Source organism: Hyposmocoma kahamanoa, unplaced genomic scaffold (genome assembly GCF_003589595.1).
Source record: "Hyposmocoma kahamanoa isolate Upper Pololo Valley unplaced genomic scaffold, ASM358959v1 66, whole genome shotgun sequence".
NCBI classification, from domain to species: domain Eukaryota; kingdom Metazoa; phylum Arthropoda; class Insecta; order Lepidoptera; family Cosmopterigidae; genus Hyposmocoma; species Hyposmocoma kahamanoa.
This window is the reverse complement of record NW_020653854.1, coordinates 16,935,784-16,959,909: the sequence shown is the minus strand read 5'-3', so window position 1 is coordinate 16,959,909 and position 24,126 is coordinate 16,935,784. Positions and strand designations below refer to the sequence as shown.

The 24,126-nt window shown below is 35.2% G+C and overlaps 1 protein-coding gene across 1 annotated transcript; it reads left to right on the top strand.

Moving 5' to 3' along the window:
* Nucleotides 1-5,210: 5,210 nt before the first annotated feature.
* LOC113232028 lies at nt 5,211-11,501 on the top strand. The gene is made up of 5 exons (XM_026466652.1): nt 5,211-5,410; nt 6,013-6,317; nt 8,991-9,214; nt 10,689-11,101; nt 11,381-11,501. The coding sequence occupies exons 1-5, from the start codon at nt 5,211-5,213 to the stop codon at nt 11,499-11,501; spliced, it is 1,263 nt and encodes a 420-aa protein (XP_026322437.1).
* The last annotated feature ends 12,625 nt before the right edge of the window (nt 11,502-24,126 follow it).

Genomic DNA, 24,126 nt, shown 5'->3' with positions numbered 1-24,126 from the left:
AATTAAGTTTTAATTTATTTTTTATACTGCAGTTAATAATATAAACTTGAATTGAGTTTCGGTTCCGTCGAAACTTTCTTTTTGTAATAGTCCTGTGACTATAGATTTAACTAAACAGACTGATGTGGTGCAAAAGTAATGTTATAATGTGAATTGGCTATCATTTTGTTAGAAATGAAAAAAAATTGCTCTAGTTTCGCGAAAAGTTTATTTGAAGATGTAAAATTGACGATATTAAGCTCAAAAAATTATATCGGTCAAACGGCCACCTCTCGAGTTGATGTAGATACATTTGTGCTCGTTTGACGGCATTTTGAATTGTTGCTCGCAAAACATGTGGCTCCAAATTGGCGATTTCTTCGTTAATATGCTTTCAAGACTTGCAAAGTTTGAGATTTGTTGTGGTAAACGTGAGATTTCAATAAGCCCCAAAGGAAGAAGTCTGGCGCCGTTAGATCTGGCGATCTGGACGGCCAGTTAAAAATTCCAAAACGGGAGATCGACCCGGAAATTGGTCTTTGTCAAAATTTCCATACAGCTACGTGAGCGGTTGCTCCGTCAGCAACTTGCGGAAAAAATACTCGCTTAATATCTGTCTATAACGCTCACCAGTTAGGGTTACATCTTCAAATAAACTTTTTGTGAAAACAGAGCTCATTTTTTCATTTCTAACAAAATGGCAGCCAATTTCATATTATGACATTACTTTTGGGTCACCTGGTATATTGTAAAAGATTTTTGATAACGAATTTAATAAAAATATTTTGCAATAAATACGTAATTTTCTTTTAAATTGATGAATTCATAGGTGCCCCAGACGGGTTTGAGAATATTGATTAAACATTGGTTTGAATTCCTTCACTAAAATGGAAATTATGACAGTATTATAAAGTTTTTGATCGTGCTGGGATTGATGACAATAGTAACTTTCCAATAACATCTAACTTGTATTTAAAATATTTTCGCTACTTTCGATCACCGCCACAGAATTCTATAAAACTTGAGCTACAGTTAGCTAAGCCACGCATTATAGTTTGTAATTTAGTATGAACCCTCTTAGATGCATTTTCCGCTCTACAATCCATGTAATTTTTGTGCGACTTGCTCACAAGATTACCTACACATAACACGTTCCACTATTGTCGGCGACACTTTTGAAAATGCTCTCTAAACTTTTTCTATTTTTAACTTCTAATATTTGCACTATTTTATGTTCAAATATATTCGAAAGTAAATTTAATGTGAACGATATTCTACGAACGGACTTAATGCCCTCTTATTTTATAGTGAGTGAGGACAATAAACAGAATATAAGTGATGTGGATGTTTCTAATGATACAACTCCGCCGGTGAATGGTTCTATTGATGCTGCTCTATCTATGTTGGATTTTCACAGGTAAGTAATTAATCAATTTACCGATCCATTGTTTAGGTAGTGGCTCCTTGGTATACTAGGTAGATTACATTTCTCGTCCTCGATTTGCTACGGTACCAGCTTAAGCTTCATAAAGTCTGATAGCCGTCCTTTTATGGTGTCATCTTTTCTAGTTTTACTCGTTTAAGTATACCCACCTAAGTAGATAGTCGTATACGTGGGGCGCACTGTAAGTTTCTGGAATGAATAAGAAAAAAATGCTATAAATGGTTAGAAATGAATTTATTGTTTCTCAAAATATTCTCCGTTAGCGTTAATGCACTTTTTCATACAAATGAACCAATTTCGAAAACATTTATGCCACTCCTCCGTGACAATCTCTGAAACATATTTTTCATACTCTTCAACAGCCTCTTCAAGTGACGAAAATCGTTGACCGCGTAACTGTTTCTTAATTTTTGGAAATAAATAAAAGTCACATGGTACCAGGTTGGCACAGTACGCGAAATGGTCCATATGGTCAACGTTGTTCACCTTCAAAAATCCATTTGTCTGGCCGTGAGAGAACTGGCATTATCGTGGTGCAAGATCATATTGCGTTTACGGTTATTTTAACGGAGTTTGTCAATAATTTCCGACAAACAAATGGTCGTGTACCAACCACTATTCACGGTACAGCGATTCTCCAAAGCAAAAGTAACCACGTGTCCAGTATTATTAAAAAAAGAAACAATTATCCGCTTAGAGGCACTTTGAAAGCGCGCCACTTTGGTTGGTTTCGGCTCATGTCGAAATACCCATGTGCTCGATTGTTGCTTTGTTTTGGGATCGTAACTATAAATCCATGTTTCGTCAACTGATACTATGTCCCACACCCCAATTTGACGCCCCTTCGTTGAATCTGGTAAGCATGGCATTGCACCAAATGACGCGATCCGTTTTTTGAGCCTCTGTCAGATTGTGTGGGATCCACCGAGAGCACAACTTTTTCACACCCAAATGTTTGTGTAGTATTGATTATATTTGACTCATGCCTATGCCTAGAGATGCCCAAATCTCATGGCATGTCACATGCTTGTCTGTTTTGATCATACGGCGCACAGCATCGATGTGTGTTTGTTGTTCACAGCAGTGGACGGGCGACCATCACGAAATTTGTCACTGAGATTCATACGACCGCGTTTGAATTCTGCAAACCAGCTATAAATAGTCTTCTGGCATAGTGCTTCATCGCCAAAATTAGTTTGAAGCTGAGCGAAGCTCCGCTGAGCTGTTATATTACACTTAAAGATGTAAAAAATCATACTACGAAGATTTTCACGAGTTAAATTCATGGTGATGTAGACAATTAATTTCTAAAATGGCGCCACAATGTAAAAACAAGTGATAGACAGATGAAACAAACTGTATTCTACAGCCAAAAAGTTCCATTTTCAAATGTTCTAATTACTTTTTGAATATTGTTTACGTAAGTGGCCAGTTCCAGAAACTTATAGTGCGCCCTATGTAATGACCAACATGGCAGCTTTCTTAAGTTAGTACATTTTTACTCAACTACGATAAAACCGAAAGAAAAAAATCTAAATGTATGTTATTAGAAACCATAGTATCTTTTATTTTGAAATGAAATGAAATGACAGATTTTTTTCAAATAACAGATTAATTGAAATAAGCGTCTAACAGTACTATTTTTACTTGTTACCGTACAAAATACATTAACAGGCAAAAATATTAAATATGAAAAAATAAAACAATAATAAAAATTAACTGCACCCCTATGTTAATATAAAAACGAGGCGTAGATATTGTGTTATGTCAGAGGGGAACAAGGAGAGAAATGTAGCGTTTGGCCCTCGTTCTCGACATAACACCATATCTACACTTAATTTAAAGGTTTCTATGTTTACTTTACAAGTCAGATCTTTTCTTCTGTTTATTATTTATTTAATCTTTGTTGAACAATACAAGATACTTAGGTCGAATGGCGGACTTGTTATTATAAGGCATTCTGTGTGTAGCGGACTGTAGCAATGGGTTAAAGGGTGGGTGCTAACAACAAGTGAGCAAGGTCAAAGCAAATGTGCTTACAGCTTTTAATAATTTATTGGAAAACACGTAGCTATCCAAGCAAAATAGCAAAACAAAGTCAAGAAAAGACGCCAAAAACAATCACATTTAAATTTAGAATTTAAATATAAGAGCTTACAAAGACTATATTATAAAATATATACAAAGAGATTTGTGGCGATTCGCTGCACTATGCTAATTGACATAAGGCCAAACACAAAAATAAACAATACTTCGGTGCTAAACATAAAATAAATTAAAACATATTATATTCCACACAAATAACAAAAAACACTAAATCTAAACTGGACAGTTGATTTATATGGCATAAAATCTATACACTTACAATACATATAATAAAACAGCTGAATCTAATACTGATTTTATTTTAGTGCTACCACACGCCAATAAGTCTGAAAACAACAGTTTTTAGCAGTTTTGTCTATTTGTCTGCGCATTCGTGCACGCTAATCTCTACTAATGGCCGAACCAATTTGGATGTGGTTCTCACTGATTTATAGGGTTAACATTTAGTGCCTATTTCATTTAAATCAGTTGACAAATATAAAAGTCAAATAATCTTTATTTCATAGATAAGCCAATTACACTTGAAATCGTCATACTGATTAAACTCTACTGCTCATTCGTATGGTAGATTCCATTAAGAAGAATGAGCAAGAAATTCTAGGGGTTGCTCTTTGTAAACATACATTTGAATACATTTATCATTACAATGTTTAATTTAAACATCTTACTACCACGGATTTTTGTCATCCGAGTACACAGAAGCCGTATAATAACTTTAGTATAAAGTTTTTGTTTCACTGTAGGTTTAAACCTCGTAAATGGCAAATTTTGAATATCAATCGGAATCTTATTACAGAAGCGTATAGATTGCCATTGCCCATTAAGTATACATTAAAAGATAATGTGAATTTTAAAGTGCGTGTCCAAAGCGCTTGATGTGGCACGAGCGAAGCTGGAACGAGTGCGTGCACTCAACCTGTTCGTAGGATACGGATAGTACAATAAAATCACAGGCACATCTAGTATAATAAACATACCTACTGGTATATTATAATAATAAGTGCGTAAATACTCACTGCAACATTTAGGTATGTAATCTTTATCTTCACGATTGTCAAAGAAAGTCTTGCGCTACATGCGCTTGAAATATTATCTGAGCTTGTTAAAGATAATGAGCAAGAGTTTGTTCCAAAGACGATTTTTTTTAATAATAAGTGAACTAAGTGACGAGACCACCAATACGTGCGCCTGGTGGTAAGTGACACGCCTATCCACAATTGCAGTGCCACTCAGAGCTTTAAATAGCAAAGATCTTAGAGGCACTTGCGTCCGTCACTTTGAGACTTGACAAATCTCATGTGCTTGAAGTGTGTGCACGCAGTAACGCTAACATTACTGCTTGGCGGCAGAAATAGGTAAGGTGGCAGTACCTACTCCCCAGGACGAACTCTTTCACAAGGAGCTCTACTGCTACTAAAAGTACAGAATTACCTGTAGGTAGGGCAAAATAATTAGATGGTAATCATTATTTTGCAATTTTTTTTTATACCAAGTGACGGAACGGACAACACTAACTTAATGGCAGCCGATTAATCCCTTAAACTCGGGCACGCCTTTGGTTTCTGCACTTTTCTTTTTCAAATCTCTAACCGACTAAACAACAATTGTTTACCATTCAAATTTATTTAAATTATTTAAATAGAACAGTCTTCATTCAATTGCCTCATTTCTTTAAAGGAAAATGATGAACGAATACCAGTGTCGCAATTTCCTGGCTGAACAAATCTTGGAGGAGATGGGTAAAAATGTCATCCAGGGCCGGATCGGTAAACCATACGAACCCAGTAATATGAGACAGAAGTTGACAAGGCGTTCACAAGACGTGAGGAGCAACTTTATGTACGACGTTGGATCGACTAATTATCAAGAATGGTTGGCGAAGTAAGATTGCTATAAAAATCAAATTATCTTTTCTACACAAATATTATTTTAAATATTATTTTCTGCGAATTTTGAAGTTTCTTAGAAAATTACGAGCGTTTGAAGCGATTTAAACGCACGTAAGAGGCAATGCAAATGAGTCAGCCCGTGACCATGGAGCGTGCAACCGTTCCGAAATATCGGGAAAATAAAAAGAAGTCATCACGTGGTAAGAAACCTGATATTAGTGATAATCATTTAATGCAAATGAGATTCGAACGCGCTTTTCGCGCACGTTTGTATACATGTAGGCGAGCGCGGCGCCGTAATCGCATGATCGTGAAATGCGCGTCGTTTGTGTGTAAAATACGCCGTGCATGTAAAATGCACACACTCTAACTCTGAGGTACTATAATTAACATAATTTGTAGATATTAATAAAATGTCACTTATGTTATTACTTAGGTGCAATGTTTACGATGCTTGCTATTCTACTTATAAAATAATGATGGCGGCCTTTTGAGATAGCACCTACAAGTTTTCGTTGATCTATGTCGAATCACTTGCACCTAAGTATATGTTCCATTTAAATCTAAAACAAAACTATAACAAACATATTACAGAGCTGCAGCCCTCAATGAAGTATACCAGCAATACAATGCAGTTACTGCGAACTCTACCGCGCCTACCCCTACAGACTCAAGTTACTCTACTCAAACATTTCCTGCCCAAAATATACCCTCACAGACGTTTCCTAACCAGAATTTGCCCGCACAGAATACTTATCAACCAGGATATTCTACCCCGTACCCCGTACAGAGCGTTGTCCCGTCAATCAATAACAGAGAGGGTTACGAAGTGTATGAGGCTGGACAGGTCTCAGGGTATGCTGAACAAGAACCAGGATACCATGACGTTTCTAAATACAGTGAGTAGATACTTTATACCGCCTATTGAACGTATAGATTTGTCCGATTTTAGACAATTATTATTGTCGCTAGATATATGTTTTGGCGATCGATGAGATCTGTCAGCGAACAGATTTGGTCGATATATGCTTGAGATATATACTTACGCTATAGTATAGTATGTGTTGTCATTCTAATTTCCATTAATTCCATATAACCATACCATCGAATTATTTCCCTTTCATATTATATTAGCCTTGTCGTTCATCGTCATTCACACCAAAACACTCACTTCTTACACTGTCTCTTATTCTGTAAGTATCTAAAGCGTACACCACATGTACTGCGCAACGCTCTCATTGCCACACTACCCTAATTGCATGCTTTTTCTACCGTACCAACATTTACTACCGTATATCAGGTTTGTGCCAGCACGCCCTGACGAACAGCTAGACGTTCTGGGTAGGTACCCATGAAAATTATCACCTCCTTTAAATTACTGATTCACTTGTTAATTCCATGTGTATTCATACTTTCTCAAACAGATATCTCATAAAGAGTGATTTTTCAGGAGAAGGCAAAACTTTCTATTTATTTTAAATTTCCTAGCAAGGGTGTTAATTTGGACGCATTACTTTTGAGAATAGGTAAAAGCCAGTGTGTGAATATTAAGGAAATGTGATGTGAAATCAGTCTGCAAAATATGTATGTACAATCCATTTATTACATTAAAGTTTTCGGTTTTCTCTCTACGATCTTCACACTCAGAATCCTTTGTCTATAGACGCAAATTCTGTTATTTTTAGAGGCAAATTCTGTCACTTGTTGTATTTGTGATATTTTTGTGCCATTACACTGCAGGACACATATTTTTCATAACAATGTCAATGTCATAACTAACGCATTTACATTTCGGTAACTTTCGATATATTGGCACTTGTATCTTCCGTGATTAGCACCACAGACATTGGCACTACTACATTATTGTCACCCTTCTAAATGTCAATTACGCTGATTTTGCTTAACAATATAACTGAAATTAAAGAAGTTTTAAAAACACGATTAGAGGGGTTTATAAATCTCCTTTTACTAATCCCATAGGTTAATAACTCAATTTCAAAAATTTCAATTTGATGAGTTAGGATAACGAGGGCAGCATAGTTCGAGCTCCTGTGCACTGGTATACTAAATGTCATTTTATATGTTGTGTTGTTGTGTGTGTCATTGTTGAAAATTTGAATTTGTAAAACCTTCTTAATAACAATAATAATATCTTTACTTTTTCCACAAAGTTGTTCATTATATACACAAATTATTTTAATATGTAGTATAGGTAACAAATCTTTGTAGAGGCTGATGCCTGATCTAGGTTGATCCTGTATTTCAGATCGCCTTTCCTTTGTAAGAAATAAGTGAACATTAAGTAAAGGCAATAAATGAATCATGCTCAGAAAAATTTGAAAACAAATGACGTAAGTGACTAATAATAATTACTCACTCGGCTTTAGGTGGTTTTCCTTCGGCGAGGCGAGACGATAATATTTGTAAGGCAAAATTGAAATTTTCTCCTAGCGCATCTTCGGTGGAAATGGTCTGGATTGACGAGGATGGGCCAGGAGAGAACTGAAATATTTGTTGATGTAATATTGAACCGTATTGCTGCCTATTTAAAGTATTATACTCTGCAACGGAAAACCGATTTCTCGTGCGAGTTCGCGAATGCCCGCACGATCTCGCGGAACCCGCCTTTTTTAAAGGCAATAAATATATTGTACATATATACGTAGAGGGTGTATTTACGCTATGTCCTACTCAACATTTTATACAACATAAAAAAAATTACCAAAACTTAAAAGAACATTTTTATTATTACGATTTTCATGTAAACGCTGAAACATAGTCGAAATGACCCGTTTTCAACTTGAAACCGTGTACATGCGGTATAATTATGACATCAGAGTCAAAAATTTTACAACCACCGTGTAAAGCAGTGGTACACAGTGAAACTCCCATAAAACTCGTAGAGTTGCAATAATTTACACTGGCTGAAAGTAACAAAAGTCTTGTTGTAATATTGGCTTCTTCCACTGAGAAAAGTTTATCGGATTGTTGCGATTTAACAATTTAATTAGTGTGAAATTATAATTTTGAATTTGCCTTTTATCGACTAACGCCCAAACAGAAAAATACTACCAACTATAGAAAAGTCTAACCAGAAAAATGTTCAACTGTAGAAATGTCCGAGCAAAAAAACTCCAGCTATGAAAACCCTCGCGTCAGGAAAATATAGATTGATGGGAGGACATGTCATGATACATGGATGTACTATACAAAGAACATTGAGGATGTTGATAGAAGAACTGATAAATGAATTGACACTACGGTACACTCACTCCTCAATGTAGTGTATCTATGTTTACGTGTCGATAACCATATTTACGACAACGAGATGAATAGTGTTTAATGTTTTTTTGTTATTTTATATTCTATTTACGCAAATTGTTATTATTATATTATATTCAGCCGATCTTATCTTTGAAATTGTCTTACGACATAGTTTTTTTTTTAAATATTAGTCGAGAAAAAGGAACCTATGGCCGTGAACTGTTAATAGGTTGATACATAGATTAATGGTTAAATTTAACTAATGTGATGAACTGACGAGTAAATTACTTACCAGCTTAACATTGCAGGCGGAGGCTACGAATACCACATGCCCCCACCCCCACCGCCAATCTACCATCCACCATCGGCGCACGGACATGAGATATCAGCACATGCTCACGACGTGGAATATGTTGAGGAGCGTGACAGTCACCACCTCGGTCTTTCTGATCTTTTTGACATCTCCTTGACAGGCATAGCATTCCTTTCATTTGGCATGTTCGTGCTACAAGTGCTTATGTGTATTACAATGGTAAGCATTAGTTTATAAAAAATCTGTTGCAATCAGATACTCTATTTAGACTTTAAGACTAAGGTATCCCTATAATTAGAGTAAACGCCATACTTATGCCATACGACGACATCATCCAGCGCTAAAACCTTTCTTATATCGCAGCAAAATCTACGCCGTCTTAACGCATCGAGAGTCACTTTTCTAATTGTACTCTTTTTTTTTTTACAATGCATAACAAAATGCTATCGTATGGAATTGCCCTAACACAAGGTTCTTGGGAGCAGCTAGGGCTTTCATCCTGGGAATTTCGGTCTCGAAAATTTCGCGTGTCTCGACAATATTCTGGCTTTTTTGAGACTCAAGACTGACGATTCAGTTTCGGGATTATCGAGAATTTTGAGTTTGAAGACTTATAATTAATGGCTATTAAAACTGTAGTAAATGCACTACAGTATATACTACTATAATACTTCTATAGTATACTGTAGAGTCGAGCTTAGATAATACATGGAGATTGAAGAACAGTTGTAGTAAAATCAGTATCTGTCATTTTAAACGGCCTTTCCTTCTTACGTAATAACTATGAAACTAAAAAAATACTTTCATAAATATTTCTTTTATTTTATATTTTCAATTAATAAAGAACTTAAGTATAATATCATGTTTTAACTGCCTAAATGCCTAGCCTATAAGTATGAAAACCTATGTTTGAAGTAGTCTCGTAAGTCTCGTTTTTCCCGGGATTTTCAACACACTGAGTCTCGATATTTTTTTACTCGAGTCGCGGAAACGCAGTGAGAAAGAAAGCCTAAGAGTAGACCCTCAATCAGTTGGAATTTGAGTGCATGTTCGTAATTTATATTCAAATTATTTACACAAAATAGGTTTTTTTCTATCAATTTTGATCATCAGATGCATTTAGAAATTCCTTCGCTGTATAGCGTTTTTTTGAGTAAATGTTGTTATTACTAAATACATATAATTAATTAAGATATATCATTATAAGTAATTATTGTAATATCACGACGTTAAGTAGGTTAGAAGTCGTGGTAACCTTATTAAGAAAATAAACATTATTTCACAAGTAATAAATTATAGCTCAAGAAATATGAATTTAATTGACTTAAAACAATACTTACCTACGTAAAATACAAAATGCACTATGCTAAATAAATGTGATAATGAATATAATCAATATTGTAAAGGTGAATACAAAAAGGTACCTAAATTGTAATGGTGACGTTATTTTATTAATTAACATACATTAATTATACTTCACACAGGAACATTTTGAAGTTGAAAACACTTTTAATTAAAATTAATATTTTTATACAAAGCTTCTTTTACAGCATTGCGCGCGCGACTGTGAGCGCAATCGCGCGGTCTTTCCCTTTTCTGTATCACGCGCGATAGAGTGTCTATGTAAAGCCCACTAATGCCTTAAGCCTTTGTATCTTGAGGCCTTTCCCGTGACCTTTGCCATTATTTTTAGACTCAACAACCAACTCAAGTTATGCAAATGGTTGACAATGGCGACGATACCGTGAACATGGAAGACGTATTTCGAATCAAAAGACAAACCGACAAACAAACAGACTATGGAACTGGTCGGATATTAGATAAGATACCGAATGGTGCAATGGAATATAAAAGCGTCGATTGGGCCAATTATGGCCAAAGAAAACATAAAATAGAGCATGATGCAAGAACGGATGGAATGGAAATATCACGTGCCCGATTATTGGCAAAGAAAAATTCTCTCACCGCGACTAACACTTTAGCTCGCTACGCTTTGATGGCTCTGAAACCTCGATCAACCACATGTCTGTACAGAGCCTTATGTTTGGGTAACAAACGTATCAGATATATGCACGATAGCAGCAGATATTGGCTACCAGTTTGGCAGTAAGTTAAAACTATAATAATATTATTTTAAAACTAGTTGGTAACTTGATTTGTAGGCACCGTAACTTTCAACAGACTGTTTATTCTTGTAAAATTACCAGTCTTAGTCAGTAAGACGTTACTTATTCTTATGAATAACTTATTATTTAGATACTATCCAAAGAACATGTAACGTTTTGCTTTGTATCATTAGCACTTTTTGCAAAAAGAACAGCGAATAATTGTGTACTTATATGGAATTGCGAAAATGATGTAAGATTTTATTGTATTTATTCGTAGTGCCGGTGTAGCATGGACGCGCGGCGGCGCCCTAGGTGCGGTACGTGCCGCGGCCCTCGGCCTGGGCGGGGCCGATTGCGACACACACTACCCACCCGCCCACTGCCAGTCACCAGTTTAGTGAACGATCTCCATCAATTACATGACTAGGAGAGGAGAGAATCCAATACTTTCACTATACTCATTTAACTGCCGAATAATCGATATTTTTTTATATTTCATAAGAAAATTATAAAGTAACATTAGAATAAAAAATAATAATACTTACATTTTTCTAAATATTTATTTAATACTCTCGTTTTGGTTTTTACATAAAGTTTTACGAAATCATGTTTTCAAAGTAGACTTCGACTATATAATGAAATTTTTGTGTGATAATAATTGTAACATTTTTTAATTAACAAATAAAATTCATAAACAAACAAATAAGTATGTCAAATATCTATGACTCGGCTACAGATGAGTGCAGAGTCATCGTTAATATTCTGCTGAAGAATAAAAACGAAATAAGTTTCTTTGTATGCTAATACAAAAAACAATTGGAAATTAAAAGATCTTTTTTTTATGTTAGTGAAATAAAACAATTTAGTTGCTTATAAACAACTTTATTGCACTTTGTTTACATTATTACATATTGGATATGACATATTTTGAGCCTGCGATATACTTCAACGTAATTATTTACACTTACTATGTACATACATACAAAGATTAACCATACCTACCGGTACTGTGGTTTAATTATTTTAACTATTCATACAGAATACATTATAATTACAGAAACATTAACAAATGCTATTTATGAATTTGAAAATGGTGTCTTTAATTTACACGTGACTACAAACCACGTATTTTTTAAAGTTTTGTATGTTATAAGAGTTTCTTTCAAAATTTATATGTCTATATGTTGTATTAATAAAATAAAATATATTCAATGTAACGATCTGCTAATTTCGACATAGATTTTTAGTAGCAGTAGAGCTGCTTGTGAACGAGTCGTCCAGGGAAGTACTACCATCTTATCTGTTTCTGCTACCTAGCCGTAATATGAGTATTACTGCGTTCCGGTTATGAAGTTTTCTTCAGAAAAGTTGCTGGTGAAATTACAGGCACATGAGACTTATCAACTTATGTCTCAAAGTGACAGGCGCAGTGCCCCGTACATCTTTGCGATTTAAAGCTCTGAGTGGCGGCACTGTAACTATTATGGACAGGCGTGTAGCTTACCCTCAGGCGCACGACTTGTTCGTCTCTTGATATTATACAAAAAAAAAGATTTTATATATTTTTTTATTTTACTTATTTACTCCTGTATCTTTACTGCTCTATGGAACTTACCGAGATTTTTACGATATTTTGATTTAGGCGCGGGGCTCATTGGCGGAGAGGCATTGCAAGGGATCCAGGTTCGGCATCCCTACTGCTAGCGCACACTGACGGCAATTATGCTACGGTATCCTTAGACGCGCTGAAGCATATTGTCGCAACATCGTGCTCGCCCCTAGTCTCTCTTCAGATAAGTCGTAACAATGCAAACTGGGCCCCAATTCTGAAATTTTCTAATAACCACTGGTCATTGAGACTCCACTGAGATTGTGGAGTAAAAAAAATTGTATTGCAATTGCAATACAATTTTTTTAACTAGACTTTTTTTGAAAGTACTCGACATTTTTTAAAACTTTTTTTGCAACTGGTTTATAATAATAATAATAATAATTTTATTCTACTAAAATCTAGTTGCAATTGTAATTGAGTCTCAATAGATTGTCAGTGGAATGGCAGTGATGGCATTCATTAATTTCGTCACTAAATGATCAATGTTGCCTGACTAAACCTGACACGGAATTTACCATGCATATCTTAATTTTAATCTTATTTAATCAGCAATTTAGTCGACGAATAAATATGTATAATATTAAGTAGTAATAATATAATAATAAGTAAACATATATAATACTACTTCTTACTTATTTGATTCATTCTTAGTAAGTTAACGAGTTACAATTAGAATGAGCAAACATGTGATGTCAAAAGTAGCAAGTTAAGAATAATTATGTACATTTCGCACTGCAATTAAAATGGTTAGCACTTAATAAGTTATTTAAATGGGACACACATATAAGGTTGAGTGATGAAATCATTGAATATGAAATATTCTAGTATGTACTACACTACTGCTTCATAGACTTGGGTGTAATTTTCACCTAGTAATTTTTATTTTATTTGATTGAGACTAATACAATGTTATTATTTTGTGCAGTTTGACTACGAAACGTCAATTAACTTTTACTTGTATCAAAATTAGTTCAAATATTTATTTGGCAGTATTGGCGATTTCTTTTCGTCGCTTAACTTCGAGAATAGAAACCTGTTATTGCAACGAGACGCCACAACACATAAATACACAGAAAGAAAGGACAAAAAAAGAAAAAATAACACAACAAAACAATAAAGCAAGCACATAAAATTTTAAATAGACAACACAATTTGATTTGATGAATTTGCATGTGTACGGCTATGGCTTATGCAAAAGGATCCACTCAGCTAATGACCACACAACTAATCAGTGGACATCAGATGACTTTGTGACCAAGCATTCTTTTATTTTACATGAATATAACTTCTATGTGCATTTGAATTAAGTGTTATCGCCTCACATTAAAAATCGTATATTATTTGTGATTTAATGAAAATCCTTCCACATCCTCTCGATCGAGCTTCTGCAATAAATAGTGTCGTATCAAAAGCTTATCTCCGTTCCGATTAACTAGACCGATCAACTAGTTGTACCGAAAGGGATTCGATGAAGTTATTCCTTAGGTTTTGAAAGATTTGACAATTTGAGGAATTGAAACTATTTTCGGATCTAAATTGCACATATTTGTTTTTTCAAACAAGCCAAAACGTTGCGGCCCCTTTACAGGTCACAGCTGACAATCATCGATCTTGATCCGAAAAAATAGTTTCATTTCCAAGGCATTTCTTCTAATCGAACCAATTTATTGTGCAGGTGTTTTGATAATTTCTAAAACCTTTGTTTACTTTGTATGTTTAATGTAATATGGCTAACTTTTTTCGACTTTTTTCTGTTGTTATGGTCAAAAATAATATCACATTTGTTGTTTTACTTAAACATTTAATTTCAAAATTTTGCATTATTACTTTATTTCTATTAACTATTTTTGTCTGTCTATTTGATTCTACATTATTTTTACGTCTCGAGAAATGGCCGTTGCTTCTATAAATTACAAATTTCCTAAGATTTTTTTTGTTTACATTTTTATATCATTTACAAGTTCATTGTACATATTGTACACCTTATGGTTTTTGTTACAAAATTATTATATTAATTAGAATTTTCTAAACAGGCTATTTTTAAGCGCGACTAGTATTTAAGGAGGCGAAGAAGGTAAAGTAACAGGAACGGGTGTAAAAACGCAACTAAGCGGCGCGTACGCATAAGGATTCAACAGGGAAAACGCTTGTGGAGAATGCCCAAATATTTGCCCCGGGAACAAACCCTGTCGTTGCGCTATCTTCAATCGGGACGTCAATTGTTTCTTCCATTTTGTTCTTCTATTCTGAAACCAGGTTTTTATTTGCACTTCAGTTAGACCTAGAGCTTTAGAGAGCTCCATTCTCTTAGAGACGCTGAGGTATTTGTCAACTTTGAACTCTGCTTCTAATCTTTCAAGTTGTTTCGCGCTATATGCTTGTCGTGGTTTCCTTTCCGGCCCCGCTCGCCGTGGCCGTCTGTTCTTTTCATCTGTTAAAAATATAATAGTAACTTAATCTCAGATTAACGAAAATGTTGTAATTAAGCACAGGGAATTTAATAATATCCGACTACATTACGTAGGTGTTTATACAGATATATCATCAGAAAAACATTAAATCTAAGTTGGTAATAATTTAAATATCGCCCAATGAAAAACAAACATACGTATGAGATTGCTAAATATGCCACCTAGTTCCAAAGCGTCTTCTTCTAACAATTTGTTTCTTTTTCTTACACTAACACTACTAATCGGAATTGTCGCAGGCTGTCGTTAAGTGGCTATAAACACAATCAGGGTATTTACAATGCGCGGGCGCAGGCACGTCGGTCAATAGATCAACATTGTAGACAAACTCCTTTAGGCTGGTGAATGTGTAATCGCCGCGTTAACTTGAGGTTAACTGTTTGTTAAAGCGATTTATAGTTTACATGACAGCTTTTTATTGGTACGATGAGTTACAGCGAGATGTATACAATTTGTCAGAATTTTTCATGGAAAATTCATCTTGGCCGTTAATATAATTGTAAAATAGTTGTTTATAAACGTGTCTCTGGTCTTCTTTTATTGATTTATCACCATAAATTATTTCACATACCAACGCTTTAATACATAATATGGCATTGTGTTGACAACGGTTATATTTTCATAGAAAAGTCTTGTACAGTCTTTCCCTGCGCAATGTAGACATTAATAAAATTTAACCCTCCAATTCTTTTTTGCTCATCTTTTTTTGTTAGGTGGTTTCAATGAATTTGGGGACGTATAGACAATTTCTTGTCGTGTCAAGAAAAGTTTGATTTTAACAATTTTTATAACATTCAACTAAAGTTCTAACAAATAGAAAATTTCTTGGTATGTTCGTTCCACAGAACCTTGTTTCTGGATACAGTTGGACGTCGACAGTGTCGCGTTAAGGCGGAGCGCAAACACACGCATTGTGGCAATTGTCGACCCAGCAGCTGTTTACCGACACCTCGGTGCGAAGTCGCGACCACCGACCATACGGCCTACAGAAGATGTACTCAGATAAAAAATATAAACCCAGTGCCGTATATTTTAGTCAAGGTAGAATTATATCGAGTTCTTAGGTTTTCGCGATTGTTACTTACAGGAAATTAATCTATTTTTCCAATCTAAATCGCGTATATTTGCTTTTTCAAATTTTTCAGGTTTGTTCAAAAACCACGCCATTTAGATCTAGAAAATAGTTTTACTTCCTAAGGTAGAGTTATATCACACAATTTTTGATTATGTTGAGTTCACAACACTTTTCATGGAATATAAAATTTTAATATCAATATAATTCTGTTACCAGTTCGAAAAAGTATTGTAAAATGTGAAGAAAGACATAAATAGAAGTAAATAAAATAGATAATTATTCAAATATGGTTATTGAAACCTGACAAAAAAATAGCAGTAATAGAATAACACATATATTTTTAGTGTCTTTTAATTATGAGTTTCATATTCTCGAATCTAGCTACATGTCTGACAGTGTCAAGAATTAGAACTTATTACATTCATAATCTCCGGAATTCATTCACTGAGTCACAACAATATTTAAGACGCAGTCGTTGTATTTATTTAAAAATTATTCCAAGCGTGCTGAACGTTTTACACGTTCATCACTCCATTGTAGTAATAAAAATAACATGTTATTACTCATTTATTTTCCTGCAAGATTCGTGTATAGTTTGCTGTAATAATACCCCGATCTATGAAGCCGAGATTTTGCTTAAATTATGTAATATGTTTTTATAATACCATTGCCGGGACCAACCAGTCGTGCGAGCGATACGCCTGTCCATAATGGTTGCAGTGCCACTCAAGCTTTAAATCGCAGAAATCTGAGGGGTGCTGCCACTGCGGCCGTTACCCTGAGACACAAGTTGACAAGTCCCATCTGCCTGTAATTTCACCAGCACCCTAACCCTTCAAAACCGGAACGCAGTCTGCTCACATTGCTGTTTGGCGGCTGAGATATGTATGGGTACTTCCCTGAACAAATCCTTTCACAAGAAGCTCTATAGCTACTATTAATGGGCCGACGTAGTTTGAAATTTACCTTTAAATAATATTGTATTGATTGACTAAAATGCAGAGTATTCACTACTAGAGAGTGGTAATTTGGTGCTTTTACTCCGGTATCCCCTTTTGAAAATTTTAATATCAGCTTTTTTGGTCCAGTAGGGAGTGACTAATATAAGCGAATATCATTTTTAAAACAATGTAAGACTGAAAAAAAGTGGAAACTGATATAGTATTGTAACTTTAACTGCTTCCGTGGTCTAACGGTTTCCATGATGGACTGCCACACAGAGGTTTCGGGTTCGGTTCCCGGTCCGGGAGAAATATTTGTATGGCCTACATCTTTTTCTCTCGTGAGTTTGGGTGTAATTTGTAGTTGTCTACGTGCTATACAGGGTTTCCGTAATGCGGAGCTGTGAGTGTGTGCGTTAAAAAAAATCGTCGTCGCATATTTCTGAGTAAAATTTTCAACACAGGACGAACATAAAGGAATGTCACATCTTTATATAGGAGTCGAACAGTTGACATAGAAAGTTGGACCCGGACCCCCTAGAGTTTACCGGAAGTGTCACCCGGCTACTAATTTTATAGCCACTGAAGTGCCTCTCGATTTGACAAACCTGACAAAGATGACGAAGACGGTAAATCAACACAGTTCACAAACAAAATACCTGACTGAGATACTGATTTCAACCGTCCGCGTCCGTTAATTTTGCTAATCCATTCTCGAGTTAAGTTGAAAAAATTAAGGATGCTGAAATTCACACATTTGATGTAATAAAGTCACATCTGCAAAATAACAACTTTTCAGAAGAAAGGTTTATAAAAATTGTACGAACGAAGTTAATCGATAACTTATTATGCTTAAATATGAGAGTTATAAAATTTCAAATATTTATACGTTATTTGGTTCATGTAGGTATCATTATTTTTATAACTTCCATGTGATAATAGTAGATTACTGCAGAGGTCGGGAAGAAAGGGATTGCTAGACGGGTATGAGTTACAAGGACGAGCGCCAGCGAGGTCTTGTATTAATACGAGTCAAGCAATCCCCGTTCCAGCCGAGGCTTATAGAGTGATTTTCTCAAACAATGTGAGGAAATCATTGACTTACAATTATATGGACGTCGGGTCCGCGCTAAAAAGTGTCCGCACTTGTAAGGCGCTAAAATCGTATACAGAGCGCCAAACTCCGCTTTAGTCTTCATTTGTTCGACTGACAGCGCGATACTGCGATGACATTACAATTTAAATTTCGAATAGGTTGACTTGGGACATTTTTTTCGTGGTTTTTGTATTAGACCCGTCGTCCATTTATTTGTAAGTCAATGGAGGAAATAATAGAAGACTAAAGAGAAGAAGATGTAAGAAGTATAGACAGAGTAAAAAAAATGTTTATTCAAATTAAAAGTAATCCAAGAACTTTAGTTTATTTTACCGCCTTTAAAAAAAAGATACGATTATATTACGATGCAATTACGAACACTTGGCAGTTGGCTGTATGAGTTCCTCTTTTCAACTTCCAAAAAAGGAGAAGGTTCTCAATTCGACTGTATGTTTTTTTTTGTATGTATATTACGCGATAACTCCGGTATTTGTGAACCAATTTTCATGATTCTTTGCATGAACAGCCACCCTGCTGTTCATGCATGAAGATTCATTTTTATAAATAGCGCCTAAATTTTAGTATAATGAACAATTATTTTAATGGTTGATTTTGCTATTCTTTCATTCAAGGCGTTTCTCTCAATATACTTTGGGTAGTGAGAACCGATTTTTATTATCTCCTGTGTCAAGTCCCGTATAGTGGCGAACTAGGTGATGAATCCAGGCTTGCGAACTTTCCGGTAACCGATTTCAATAAAACTTGGTAATTATATGTAATTCTACTTACTTTTGAGGTAGTTTTTTTTACTACTCTGTACTGAGATTATTTCATTACATTATTAGACTGATTTAACCAATGATATTATACTTGCAAGCTCACTGGATTTAACAGTTTACAGAAGTAGACAGTAATGGATTTTCATACGTACTTTGCAGGCTTTGGCCGGAAGAAGTCGCCCAGTCAATAAATGACAAAACTTACCGTGTTCGTTTTTTGAAAGTAATGCAAACATTTCCGATCATGTTTGATAAAAAAATCCTTTTTGTTTTTATGCTCATATGTAGCTTAACATACCAAGTGTACGAATTGCTGTCTCTTGTCTTATTTCCTTATTTCTTAATAGATATTTGATTTGTATAAATAGCAGAATCAAGTATAGTTTTTTTGGTTTGCCTCTAAATCTTACACCCCTGTTAGTATTAGAAGATAACTAATGAACAGACGTGTTAAGTATATAAATAATCAGCAATAACGATACACGCTGAGAGGCGAATTGCGTGCGAACGCGTGTGAAGCCCACCAGCCGTCGAGAACGCGTCACGCAATTGCACGCAATGATAATGCGTGCGAGGTGTCATGGTTTTGAAACACACTTTATTTACGGCTTTGTTAAAGCAATCGGATTCGTCTAATATATAATAATTCGTATTATGTTTATTTTTGATCGACCGAGTAGATAGGTACTTAGAACGAATGACCGCACGTCGAGATTGAAATGTATGTAAAAAAAGTTCCATGGACAAAATACTTTTAATATTAGTAAAGGGAAGACATTTTGTTTATGTGTTCATAGAATAATTACACTGGTACCAATGTTTATTTTATTCTCTATACTCATCTCATCTCATAACTACACTAACTCAAAGGTTCTTTGTAGTCTACGCATTACATTTACATTGTCTAGTATCAGCTGTATGGCCTGTTTGTTCACGCGATGATGAAGCCTATGTTCGTGAAATTCGGCGTTTTTTTCATAGAGGTATGGAAATATTTTGGGGCATCAATTCTGTGTGCTCCACTGGGGCAAGCAGAAAAATATTTTTTTCACATCACTAGCTTGGAAAGATTTTCTTCCTCATTAGAAATCTGCATGCAAAAGCGTTTTTTGCACGCTAACGTGGAAAAGGTTTTTAAACTTCGAACTTGACAATGGACTGTGGTGCACCAAACTTTTTCTGTCGAAGAAAAAAAAAGATAATGGCATGTTCAACAACGCGATTTGTCGTAGATTGCTTATTTACGTAATATAAATGCGTTGGTATATTTTATTCTTATTATCGTTGGCATTAAATTGACGATTATAACTAATTGTGTTTATTAAATTATTTTAATTCGTCGAAGAACTAATAACGCACACGCTATAACGCACACACTCAACATAGCCCTAGGGAAACCCTGTGTCGCGGGTGCCATGGACACACACATAGACAACCACAAACTACACCCAAACTCACGAGAGAAACAAATGTAGGCCATACAAATATTTCTCCCGGCCCGGGAAACGAACCTGGGACCCCTGGTATGGTAACCGTTCGGCCACAGAGGCAGTTATACTAAAATATTTTCAATAGTCACTTAATCACACAAAGTAAAACTACAAGCAAGAATAAAAATTGATGAGGTGTAAAGTCACAACGCATCCGAAGATAAACTTTTTGTTTTATTTAAAACTACTGATGTTTTAAAGTTCAACTGTTTTTCTTTCATCTCATCATTTTCCTCGCTATAGTGAGGTGAAAAGTTGAGTTTCGCTCGGTAGCAAAGTTGTTTTGCGTTTTGTGCCTTGAAAGCCTCGCTACGCTCAAGAATCTATTTTTGAGCTACTCGCTTCGCTCGTGGTTCAAACTTCGCTTCCTTCGCTTCAATACAAGCAGTCGTGTCAAACAACAACTTTGCAGCCTTGCAAAACAAATAACTATTTTCCCTTTACGATGAGATGAAAATACGACTTTAAAGAAAACCACTTCTTTCCCTTTATTTAAGAGCATTACTCTCATCGTTGTAGCTCCTTCAAGTTTTTCTGTGAGCTTCCTTGTATCTAGGAGGAAGGATTTTAAGTAGCAGTGGAGTTTCTTATGAAAGGGTTCATCCAGGGAATTATACCACCTTACCAATTTCTGTCGCCAAACAATTATGTGAGCATTAATGCAAGGTAAGGGTGCTGGTGAAATTACAGACATATTTTCATATTTTCATTCAATTATTTATTAGTTTAATTAATTATGTTGATTTTGTATATACCCACTATTGTGTACTTATGACTCACTATTATATAATTATTTATTCATTATTTTGTAAACTGACGCTCAGTTTTCGAAGAGTAATATAAAATGACTTGTAAATTGTATTTGTATGAAATTTGTAATGTTGAGACATGCAAGTTCTACGACACTCAACATATTGACCTACCAAAGGTAAATGTGTTGAGAGAAATAAACTAAAGAAAACTAAACTAAACTATGGGAATTGTCAAGTTAGGTCGCAGGGTGACAGATCCCTCAGATCTTTTCGATTGAAACCTCTGAATACAACTGCTACGGACACACAATGCAACTGCTATGGACAGGCGTGTCGCCAGGCTCACGATTTGGTTGTGCTGCTTATACGGCTTACTCGACAGGTGTTTATACATGGTTTTATGACATGAAGTTCATTCGGAGCGAATTACAGGTTTTTTCTTTTCCAACGAATACGACATTTTTATAGAAACATAGAATAAATAATTATTAGCACATTCGAAACTATTTAAAACAAGTTTATATAATGGCGCTTGGTTCTTGCTAATACTTAAATGCCACGTTCTATCGGATTTTTATGACTATATTATATTAGCAGTAGTGCTCCTTGTGTAAGAGTTAGTCCAGGGAAGTACTGCCAACGTACCTATTTCAGCCGCCAAGCAGTAATATGAGCATTCCGGTTTTGAAGGGAAAGGGTGCTGGTGCAATTGCTTGCCTTGTCAACTTATGTCTCAGAGTGTAGTGGCAGTGCCCCTCAGATCTTTGCCGCTTAAAGCTCCGAGTGGCACTGCAACTGTTATGGACTGTGGTCTTGCTTAACACCAAGTGCACGACTTGTTCGTCTCGTCACATGATATTATAAAAGAAAAGACTTTTATAGAAAGATTGGATGGCCAAGTTATTGTAACACTAGTGTTCCGTAATATAAAAACAACTATACAAAACTACTGAAAATATCCTGCGCTCTTTATCAGATCTCCTGAAAAATCAGGTATTATCTATCCAGTTGTATTTCATTTTGTAAGAAGTACTATGGAAGATCTGTAAATTTCTAACGACACTTAGGAAAGACATTACTCTCGGTCTAGACTGTATGGCGCGCAAGTGCCATTGGCTTAACCAGTTTAAGAATCGAAAAAAAATTTAAAAAAAAAAATTATTCAATAAATGGATTGGTCATCCGTATACTGTCAAAATAGCTTTCCCGCTAGTATCTGTATTAGTATATGTATAATAGTATCTGTATAATGTATTAATATATGATACCTACCGTAAAACGTAGACGAGGGTTGGTGTGCAGCCAGCCAGTGCGCATACGCATGTCCCGCCAACAGCCCGGCGTCGCTTAACGCGCCCAGTTCTGGACAAGTGGACGATGTCGATGACACTGTTGACAATAAAGCTTTATTTTAAATAACACACTACCTACTTGTCTATTGTTTTCTTCTGGTTGCAAAAATTGTGAACAAAAACTCACTCAAGTAAGTAGGTACCCCTATTCTACCCATTTCCATCCCAAAGCCGCTTTTTTGAAAGTAATATTTTTGTGATGATTTTAGTACAAAACTATTTAAATTCAATTTGATCGTAATTTAGCATGGATAGACACAAAAAAAAGTTATGCATCTTCATTCTCCGACCGAGATTTTTTGTAGTCGGTTTTTGTGGATAAGTATAGTTCCCTTTTTAGCAATATTCTTGGGTTCCGTAATTGACAGACTACCTACATCGACACAGATTTATAAAAGAATTTCCTTTTTTGTTACTTTGTATTTATTTTTCAATACTCACCATTATGCTCATCCGCTGCTTCTTCAACAGTGTCGCTCTCATCTTGACTTGCAAAGTCTGTATTACTTTTTTTATTATTGCCTAATATACTGTCTATTAAAAAAGTTTTACTTTTATTACTATTTATATTGCTAAGAGTTTCTTTTGAATTTTGGGAATCTACGTTGCTACACACATGTCGGGCGCTGACTAGAGTTTTAGAAGGTAGGATAACTTTCTTTTGATCAAAGAAATACAGTCTATTTTCGACACTTTGATTTACTCTTTGGTTTTTATCATTTCTTTCATTGTTTTCATAAATGACGTCGATGGATTCATTTTCACTATCGTATTCAGCTTCAGACTCACAATCGTATCTCAAATCACTGCACTGAACACCATTGTTTCCATTAAAATTCGCATTGAATTTCAATCTGTGATCATTTTCACATGTACTAGAAATATCGTCCATAACTTCCATACTGTCAAATAACAAATATTATGGAACAATTTTGCACAATCTTTTTAGTAGCTTAAGTAGTTTTTGAAAGCATATTTATGAGATAAATTAATATTAATACGACTTGAGTGAAAGCTTAGTCGCGTAGAGACTAAAACCTTTCGCCCGGAGCACTGATATCTTGCGTACTGATAATTGCTTATGAAAATAGGTGGTGCCAAACCTCAGATGCAGCGGTAGTAGGTACCCACAGAATCTTATGCTCTCACGTCACTGGCTGCTTATCAAGAGGTGGGGATAACGCCATCTTAAGTAGGTGGAGCCTCGTAAAGGTGGCTGTGAAAATTCACACCTTTCTTTTATTTGTTATCACGTTATGTCAGACCTCTTTACTACACAAAGAGCCTTAAAAGCATCACAAGATGAGCGCCAGAATCGAATTTCCGTGGGTTATTGTTTGATTCATGTCGCCCTTTGACGTGATTTATTGCGGTAGTCATCAGTTTTTAATACACAGCTTTTAAGATGAAATGTGATAAGACTATATATAATGTAAAGTCTATTTATTGAAATTCATA